Here is a 9,997-nt window from a genome sequence, read left to right as displayed (position 1 = left end):
CCCGTTTCTTGAAATGTCCACAAAAGAGCTCGGTTACTACATGCTAACCTTTTCTGTGACTAACTTGGGGCCTCAGTCTCAGCACTGTTGACATTTCAGGCTGGATCATTCTCTGTAGGGGACTGGCCTGTGCGTTGCAGCAGCAGCACCCCCATCCCCCACCTGCCTCATACCTGGGCACCAATGTGACAACCGAAAGTATCTCCAGACACTGCCGTGTGTCCTCTAGGGGAGGGGGGATAAAATTGCCCAGGTTGAGAATCACTGCTCTAGCCTAAAAGAAGAATCATTTTCTTGCATTTTATTCAAAGCTCTGGAAACAGGCTTCAAGAAAAAGTAGATGTCCCATTATTTCTCTTTAGCTCATTGTTGAGGACTTTGGCAGTGACATCTCTATCTATTTGAAATGATTGGTTCACAAATCCTCATTATTTTAGGCCAGTTTTCTCCTTGGAACAAGTTTATCTTTGGAGATGCAAATTCACAAACTCTAAGCATCTTTTTTATACTTATTGTGATCTTCTACACTGATTCAGCACTGAATTGCATTACAAGGCATTTTTATTTAATCATTTCTAAATAACATAGACTGGCTAAAGGAATGTTGTACAAGTCTATAAAATAGTGTTAGCACTAACAGAAGAGGTTTTATCTATTTCATTACAATATTGTAAAAAGTGATCTAAGTAAAACCTGTACTAAAATATAATGTAATAATAACCTTTAATACCTCCTACCTCAAGATTCTGTCTCTGGAAAGAAAGTCATCATTGCCTCTGCAATTTGCTTCCTGGTGTCTCAAGAATACACTAATTGGGGCCCCTGGGTGCCTCAGTTGGTGCTAATCAAGAATAAGCACCTTGATTTCAACTCCTGATTTTAGCTCAGGTCATGATCTCACGGTCCGTGGCTTTGAGCCCCAGGTTAGGCTTCGCACTAGCAGCACAGAGCCTGCTTGCCATTCTCTGTCTCCCCCGCTTTCTGCCCCTCTCCTGCACAAGCTCTCTTTCTCTCTCAAAATAAATAAATATTTACAATTTTTTTAATGTTTATTTTTGACAGAGAGAGAGAGAGCGAGTGAGCATGAGCAGGGGAGGGGCAGAGAAAGAGGGAGACAGAATCAGAAGCAGGCTCCAGGCTCCGAGCTGTCAGCACAGAGCCCGACGCGGGGCTTGAACTCACGAACTGCGAGATCATGACCAGAGCCGAAGTCAGACCCTTAACCGACTGAGCCACCCAGGCACCCCAATAAATAAATATATTTTTGAAGAGACTATACTAATAATCCTATTTTTTCGTTTATGTTAGATGTTATCTATTTTCTTACGGCTAGTGCATGAGGGTTTACCATTATTTCAAATCCCCTCACTTGTGATCCTCCACATTCTCAATATATTACAATTTTTACCTAAATCATCAATGTTTCACGATGAGCCAACAGTGTACCCAGACATCCTTGTTGACATCCTCACACTAATGTTCCCTCTCTTATTGTCCATGTGGGTATATACTTCAAACATTCTTTTTTTTTTTTTTTTTTTTCATTTAAGGGCATTTTGAGAAGGAGAGATAAAAGCACATAGCCATCACACATTTAACAGGAAACTAAAGTTATTTTTGATAACTTTTAAAAGATTACATTAAAAATCTCAAAATTTTCTTGTTAGAAAACAAAATCCCTACTTCACCCTCACCTCATGCATTAAACATAAATGAAAGCTAGGCACTTTTTTTTCTTTTTTAAGAAACAAGTGATGCTAACTAGATTGTGGTGATCATTTCACAAATCTACATAAATATCAAATCATTACATTGTATCCCTGAAGCTAATATAATGCTGTATGTCAATTATATTTCAATAAAAAATAAATAAAAGGCAGTTTACCAGAAATACTTCATTTGTTCCCCTTCTGTATACTGGCAACACGGTTATCTTTCCTACTTAAGGACAGATCTGTTCTTCTCTCTTCTGACCTTGTTCAATTTTCCTTTATCTGCCTGGGCCACTGAAACCTGGGAAGCATCAGACAGCCTCGCACCATGAAAGTGCATGCTCTTGTTCCATGAGAAATGAGTTTGTAATAAATGTCTCCTGTACCAAGAAAAAAAGGTATAAAACCTGATTTTTACTTTTTCATAAAAAATAATTTTTGTTTCATCCTTAACAACGAAGAAATCAGGACCACCCAGATAACAAAAGCAGAGGATTAAAAAAGATACCCTATTAACATGACAGATGAAGAAGATACTAGGTGAGAATCCGTATAGAAGAAAGCCCGCAATTTGGAACATGTGGGAATCAAAGTCAAGCAGTTAATTACTAACAAAGACAGTAACAGTGCTTCTTTTGTCTTCCACAGTGAATGCACAATTAGCACTTAATACTAAGGCTGGGGAAAAACCATCTATAATCTACTGAAAAAGACCATGTGCTTCTATAAATTTTGTTCTTATACACTTGCCAAAAAAAGAGGACATATTAACAAAATAATGGGCCCTGCATTGTTAATTGCTAGGTTGTTTGCAGTTGTGCTGTTGCTATTAGAATTTAATAAGCTATTCCTTCTCCTAAATTAATAAGCAGCCAAGATTATGTAATAGCTGCTTTCAGCTGCTAATTATTTTTCCCATAATTCCTTTCCCCCACTACCCTCCCACCCCCACCTTTTCTTGGCTAGGAGCACCAGAGACTGCCAATATGTCATCAGCAAGTCTCCTGTCTTCATTTTCAGAACCACAGACCTACATTAGGAACATAACCAATGACTTTAAACTTAAAGGTGGTTATCTTAGGAACCTCGTTTGTACAGAAAAAGAGAAAAACAGCATTTGGATCTAGAGGACAAGTTTTCATTGCATAGTATTAGATCTATCTTTGAACTGACTAATGGCATCTGTTTTGTGTAGTAAGGGAGAAATGGGGCATTAACATGTGACTTTGGAGAATGACTACTCAGGAAGCAGAGAGAAATTTGGGCAGGGGGCCTAAAGACCACAGAAAGCCAGCTCTGTGCCTTCTGTCCACCACTTGTTTAATATCCCAGCATACATTATCATATATATTTGTAGGAAATTTTCCTAGCAGTATAGTTGTGCTCAAAAGGGAAGGTATTATACATTTTTATTTTGTCAAATAAGGGCATTAAAAATGCCCTCAAATCCCTACTATATACTATCATAGTTTTATAGACCTTTTACCACACAAAAAAGAACACAATCCCTAATAAAGGATTCCTTTAAATTGATTAAATTTAGCTTCGTGGAAAACGTAGCATTTCTTTTTCACTTTGGGCCATTAAAAAATTCTGGCGACTGTGTTTGGGAACCTCTGCAAAAAGGGCATAGCTCAACAAAAGCAATTTTCTAGCTTCCTTTGTAAGAACCTAGGTGACTGGGGTAATGAATAGCATTCAACATGAGAAACCCGTGGCTGTTCAAGCAAGGTCACTTAATCCCGTGGGGCTCCCCTTTCCTCATCTGTAAAAGATGAGTCGGACTAGATGATTCATCCATTCTTCTCATTCAAAAAAATATGGACATCCATTATGTGCCAGGCACAAAACTCAGCACTTTGGTTCTTAACAAATCTATCATTTTATAGTCCTCATCGGTCAACTCCCATTTATTAGATGTGTTATCTATCAGGCAGTGAACTAGGTTGGGACGCAAAATGAATAAAATTCAAAACGTGCTGAATAGAGGTAAATGGATACGTGGGGATGCAAAATGAGTAAAACTCAAGATGTGCTAAACAGAGGCTAATGAACGTGTGGGTGAAAGAGGGATTCGTTCTTACAGGGTTTGAGGGTGAGGCTTCATAGATGTAACATTTGAGAGGAAGTGCATGCCAGGCAGAGCAAGTCTTCGGCAAGGCTTAACTGGAACACAGGAGGCTTTGGGGGCGGGGGCCGCGAGTCCGTGTGAAGGAAGTGGGATCTCAAAGACGAGATGCGGTCGGGGCTTTTCGGCAGAGAACGGACAGTAATTCATCAGGTCCGCAGCACTGAGGACTGGCGAGACAAGCCCAGGGAAAAGACACTCGCACGGCTTGGGGCAAAAGGTGTCTAGGGCTGTAGCAGTGCAATGGGAAGGACGTGCCGGATTCCAGGCAGTTTGGAGGCAGAATGATTGCAAAAGGCCCTCTGAACGCGTGCACGAGCTCCTCGACAGAGCTGACTTGTTTTCCCCAGAGGTGCAGCACTCCCTCACTCTCCTCACCATCACCACCGGCACTGAAGCCTCCCCGCCCCGCCCTCTTTGGGCACGGAGAGTTATCGGAGCTCGAACTTGGCTCTTGGCGATCCTGACCTTCCCTGCCCCGCACAGCGGGGTCGACAAAGGGCACATCGGAACCCTGCGCTCCCACCACTAGATAGGTGAGGTAGCCGCCCGCCCGAGTTCCGAAGGTACGCGCAGGAGCGCGCAGGCGCACAGGCCTTGGCAAAAGCCGCTTCCGGGTCACGTGGCCTAACTTCCGGCCGGGACCACGCCTCTCGGTAGAGACGCGGCCAATCGGCCTTCTTGGAGTGCGGTCACCTGCGCTGCCTCCGGTGCCGTTGGCAACGGTCGAGCTGCTTCCCGCGCGTCGCCCAGCCCGCCCCTCCGCCGCAACCCCGGCTCCTCCCTCGTCCGGCCCACAGGGCGGGGTCTGTCGGCTCGCCCTCCCCTCGCCGCCTAAGCCTTCCCTCTGCCAACTGGGTCTCCTCCCCGCGGCAACACGGCTTCTCTTCCTCAGCTCGGCGACAGGGGCTTCCCCTCAGCCGCCGCCGCCGCCGCCCCCGTCGCAGCCGCCGCCGGCCGAGCCACGCCGTGCCCGCGGCCCGCGGCCGCCGTAAGTCCCGGGGAGCGAGCGGGGGCGTCGGGGACGGGGAGGCGAGAGGGAGGATTGGGCGCGCCCTCCGCCGCCCCGCGCGCGCCCCGACGACCCCACCCCGTGTCTGGCCGCTGGCCCCCCAGTGGGGCGCCGCGGCCGGCAACTCACTTCTCTCCGCGTCCGCGCCCCTCTCCAACTCCTCGCCGCGCCCCGAGGATGCGGAGCCCCCGCGGCACCTGTGGTTCGGGAATCACCTCAAGTTTTGCGGGGCATTTTCGGGAGGGGCTCGCGGCCCGGGGCGGCCGAGGACCCTTGGCGCCCCCTGCGCGGCGGCGAATGCCATTGTCTGCCCCGCTCCTAGCCCGTCACCTCGCTCGGGCTCGGTCAGTGATGGAGTGCGGCCCCGTGGGGCGGCGGGGAGGCGTCGGAGACGGCCGGACGGAGGAACGCTGGCCCTGAGCCCGCTCCGCGGCCGAGCCTATTGTTTTTAATACCAATCTCGAGGAACTGGGGTGGCCTGTGATTTGCGGCAAAATCAAAGCATTAGTTTTTAACTCGAGGGAAGGAATACTTGTGCTTCGTAACCGGGTATCGTCCCATGTTAGCACATAATTATTTTAAAGAGTGAATTATTTATTCGCCCTATGAAGTGGTAGGGAGGGGATACAGACATCCTTGAGCTCGTACTCTTTTTCCAAAGCAAACCCCCACCCTTCCAGGTCATCAGGGTCCGGGAATAGGGGTCTGTTATTCTCAAAGTTCTGGTAACGGGTCTGCGTTAAACCCGTTGTCCAGTTGATGCTTTACTTGCTGTTCCCCTTCGAATGCCGCTATCTTAACAGGACACGTATGGGGGGCACTTTGATAACAAGAACGTCGTTCGTTTATTTTGTGCCAGGGAAGGTTTGAAGTGAGGTGTAATAAGCCGATTTTATTTAACTTAAATATAGAGTATTAAAGTTAAATTGCCACCTCATAAATTGCTAAATATCTTTCTTGTTGATGCCCGTTTGGATTAGTACGAAAAGCGTCACTAATTTCTTAGGGAAATTTAGAGCCCGGTTTATTCTAAATTGGTTGTGTAAATTTCCCCACCCCATATTCAAATTTAAGATGGTGTGGTGCATATTAAGAATCAGGCTGGAATCTTGTAGTAACGCTGTTAAAGGAACTTAAAATAGTTCACAAGGGGGGAAAAAAAACCCTGTCTGAATTCTACCTTTAAATTACTTTTGTAGAAACCATGCCTACGTGTTTGCAGTTGAAAAGACCAGTTGAATTACAAGAAGCTTTCCTTGAAAATTAAACATCTAAACAAATCAACAGATTTGAGATTCCAAATACACATATACAAAATAGTTTAAGTAAAATACACCAGAATTCAGCATCCACTCCATCTGTAGATGCCTTTTTTAATTGTTTCAAATGAAGTATTTCGTGTAATGTCTCTGCATGTGTGTACCTCTTATTTTGGCTTTTAGAGGTTTATATTCTCTGTCATATTATTACATTAGCCCACTTTATTGTGTGCATATTTATGCTGGAATTTTTAAAAAGTGAAGATGAGAAGAGATACTTAAAAATCAGGCTTTTATTAGGAAAAATGTGCCTTTGTGGGGTTTTCTCTGGGTTAATATTTGAGATCTTTTGTTTTGCTTAAGATATGTAAGCATAAACTGAAGAGGGCATCCTAAGTGATAGCAGTCTGTCCACAAGTAATTCAGCCTGGAACTGGAACAGCCTCACGGTGAAAAACAGTAGTAGATCTGCTGTTTCTTTCAAATGTGTCTGAACCAGTTGGTGTCAACAGTTCTCTTTTGAAGCATACAGAGAATGTGAAATGTATAGCCCTGGCAGACAGTAGTTTCTGAAATTGCAAGAATTATCTTTCTTCTTCCTCAAAATTTTCACTCTGGCTTTTTACCTGTCCCCCCCCCCCCCCCACACACACACTATTCTCTAAACTTAGGTGGAAAGGGATGGGGTGGGAAGATTTACATCTGGTCAGAAGATCTTTCTACAAGAATTTCTTGCTATTTTAACCGGCGTAGAAATACTGATGGTTGCTAATCATTTGTCAGTCAAAGGCCCTGCCCCCAAAGCTTCTCTGTGAAACATGTCCTCTTAATCTCTACTGAATCAAAGTGTTGCATGTAATCTTGGTTCTATTTATCTTAACAGATGCAGTTTATGTTGCTTTTTAGTCGTCAGGGAAAGCTTCGACTGCAGAAATGGTATGTCCCACTGTCAGACAAAGAAAAGAAAAAGATCACAAGAGAACTTGTTCAAACCGTTTTAGCACGGAAACCGAAAATGTGCAGCTTTCTTGAGTGGCGAGATCTGAAGATTGTTTACAAAAGGTATAATTTTTATTTCTCAGAAAGATGAAATAGTAGAATCAAATATTTGGTCACTTATAATGTGGTAATGGCAGACTTTTAAGAAATGACATTTATAAATAATGAATAATTTAGATGAAAAAGGTTTAAGTCAAAGCTTTGTATTTTTAAAATAACTGCTATTTTGCTTGATTACCCAGGCAAAAAGATAAAATCAGGAAAGTCGATTGAAAACTAATTATGTAAATAAAGGCATAAATGATTACTATTTAATCTTTTTAGGAAAATGCAATGAATTTATGTCTTTGCAGGTGAAAATGGGGCCGTATTTTAAATGGTGTGAGTAATTCTCTGAATTTAAACAAGCCTTTTCCCTCCACCCCTTCTTGAAAATCTATACAGTAATGACTGATACTTGACATGCCTTTTTTCGGACTTTTACAATCTTATGAACACAACACTTTGGATGGATAGACCATTTCAGTCATACAGTACTATGTATATACAATATCTCTTTACTAGTGTTAACTGATTTGAAGTATACTTGTGGTGGAGGTGTAATTAGATCTGATAATTTGGGGAAGAATAGATTTTTAAATTTTTGGTGTTGCAAAATGTCGCACACATTTGCTTGAACGCTAAGCTTTTATTTTTTATTTTTTTAAAGTTTATTTATTTTTTAGAGAGAGAGCGAGCGAGCGTGAGCAGGGGAGGCCCAGAGAGAGGCGGGGGACAGAGGATCCAAAACAGGATCTGCGGTGACAGCAGAGAGCCCGATGCAAGGCTCAAACTCACAAACCTCGAGATCATGACCTGAGCCGAAGTCGGATGCTTAATCGACTGAGCCACCCGAGGGCCCCTGAACGCTAAGCTTTTAAAAAAAATGTACGTCTTGGGGCGCCTGGGTGGCTCAGTCGGTTAAGCATCCGACTTCGGCTCAGGTCATGATCTCACAGTTCGTGAGTTCGAGCCCCACATCGGGCTCTGTGCTGACAGCTCAGAGCCTGGAGCCTGTTTCGGATTCTGTGTCTCCCTCTCTCTCTGCTCCTCCCCTGCTCATGCTCTGTCTCTGTCCTTCAAAAATAAAATTTAAAAAAACCATAAAAAAAGTACGTCTTTATTAATATCTGAAAGTCTTTCAATACCTTAAAATACATTTCTCAAGATTGGGCTAATCAGGTTAAAAGAAATATAATTACTTTGCTCTCCATTTCCCTTCCCTTACAAATAATTTACTGTATTTAAGATGAGTGTTTCTGCATGTCAGAAATTGTCTTCTGTAGGGAAGTGCAGAGAACTAACAGGTATGGGCTGCAAGGAGAGTTGAAGAGAAGTCTGGGTTTTATCTCCATTTCCTTTATTCTACTCTAGGTATGGATGCGTTTTTTTTTTGGTGGGGGAGATGGCAGAGGAAGTAATGGAGATTATAGGACATCGAGAATATTTTAAATACCATAAACTCCTCTTTCCAGTAGAATAAATTTAGTCATCTTTGGGCGATTTTGTATCCAGTGTTTGTTTTAGTACTTGTTGAGAAAAATCATAGCATTTTAGAGCTGAGAGAGGTCTTAGAATAATCTAGTCAAGTGATTGTTTTAAAAAGCGTGTTGCCCCCAAGGTTAGAACCCTAAATGAAACAAGTGGAAGTGGAGGTGCTCTCATGAAATCAGGACTGGGATCTTATACCCCTGCTCACTTGGCCTGTACCCTCTGCATAGGAAAAGTGGTTTTTGTTTGTTTGTTTGTTTTAAATAAAACGCTACTTTGTTTTTAATGTTTATTTTTCACACACACACACACACACACACACACACACACACACACACACAGTGTGAGCGGGGGAGGGGCAGAGAGAGGGGGGGAATACAGAATCCAAAGCAGGCTCCAGGCTCTGAGCTGTCAGCACAGAGCCCAATGTGGGACTCAAATCCACGAACCATAAGATCATGACCTGAGCCGAAGTAGGATGTTTAACCAACTGAGCCACCCAGGTGCCCCTAAAATGGCTACTGTTGATTAAACTTCAATTTTAGAAAAGAAGAATTTGGGAGACCTTACTTGTTCAAGGTCACGTTCTAGTTAGTGACTGACATGGAGACTAGAACTGAAATATTAAGCCTGGAGGCAAAGGTTTTAAATGGGGATGAGAAAAGAGCATGTATGTATTTCTTAAAAGATCCTTGTAATAGGAGAATGGGTAAGGGGAGCACCGGGACTGGCACCTGAGGGGTCTCTTAAGGAGACCGCATTATAATGAGGCCCTGAAGGAAGACTGCTGCTGTGTGCACAGCAGGTGGAGAGAGCTGTTACTATGAGGTAAGTTTTAGAAGACTTGGTGGCTGCTAAAAGGGGGGAGGGCAGTGATTCCACATTTCTGGTTCAGCTGACGGGTAAATAGGAGGTAGCAGACATGTTGACTTTGCGATGGCTGTATGACTTCCGTTTGAAGATGCCTAGTTTTCTCAGGGTGGGTGTGGAAGTCGGGGGAAATGAGGCATAAAGTGTTAGATCACCAGCATTCAAAGGGCAAGCAAAGGGTGTATTGTATAGGGTCAGTAACGTCAGGGAAAGGGAGAGAGTTTTGCAAATTAAGTCACCATTGCCAAAATTGCAAAAACAGTTTAAATGAAGAAAAGAATCTTTTAGGTTTTACAATGAGAGTTCATAAAATGCCATCTGTGGGAACATTTTCAGTGAAATAGTAGGAACAGGAGTCTCGAAGAAATGGAGCAAAGTGTGAAGAAGAGGTGGAGACTTTTAAACACCAAGTGTAGACTATTTGGGGAGCTTTGCTCCGAAGATACGAAGAGGTGGTAACCACCCATAGATGCAGGAGTCCGAAACA

The 9,997-nt window shown here is 43.6% G+C and overlaps 1 protein-coding gene across 3 annotated transcripts in view; it reads left to right on the top strand.

Annotated features, from left to right (window-relative positions):
- Positions 1-4,678: 4,678 nt before the first annotated feature.
- The window catches only part of AP1S2 (adaptor related protein complex 1 subunit sigma 2), a 28,201-nt gene continuing 22,882 nt past the window's right edge, over positions 4,679-9,997 (top strand). For 2 of the 3 annotated variants that reach the window (XR_006961431.1, XM_047075940.1), the window contains exons 1-2: positions 4,679-4,831; positions 6,995-7,173. Coding sequence is in view for 2 of the 3 variants with exons in the window: in XM_047075940.1 (XP_046931896.1) it covers positions 6,995-7,173 (179 nt within the window). In the remaining variant the exon portion in view is untranslated. The remainder of the gene's footprint in view (positions 4,832-6,994; positions 7,174-9,997) is intronic. The other variant, XM_047075941.1, reaches the window with a different exon arrangement.

The sequence above is a fragment of the Lynx rufus genome, unplaced genomic scaffold, assembly GCF_022079265.1.
Source record: "Lynx rufus isolate CCGP_SWC_20201006 ecotype Redwood Valley unplaced genomic scaffold, mLynRuf1.p SCAF_14, whole genome shotgun sequence".
NCBI lineage: Eukaryota > Metazoa > Chordata > Mammalia > Carnivora > Felidae > Lynx > Lynx rufus.
This window is presented reverse-complemented; position numbering and strand designations above follow the sequence as displayed.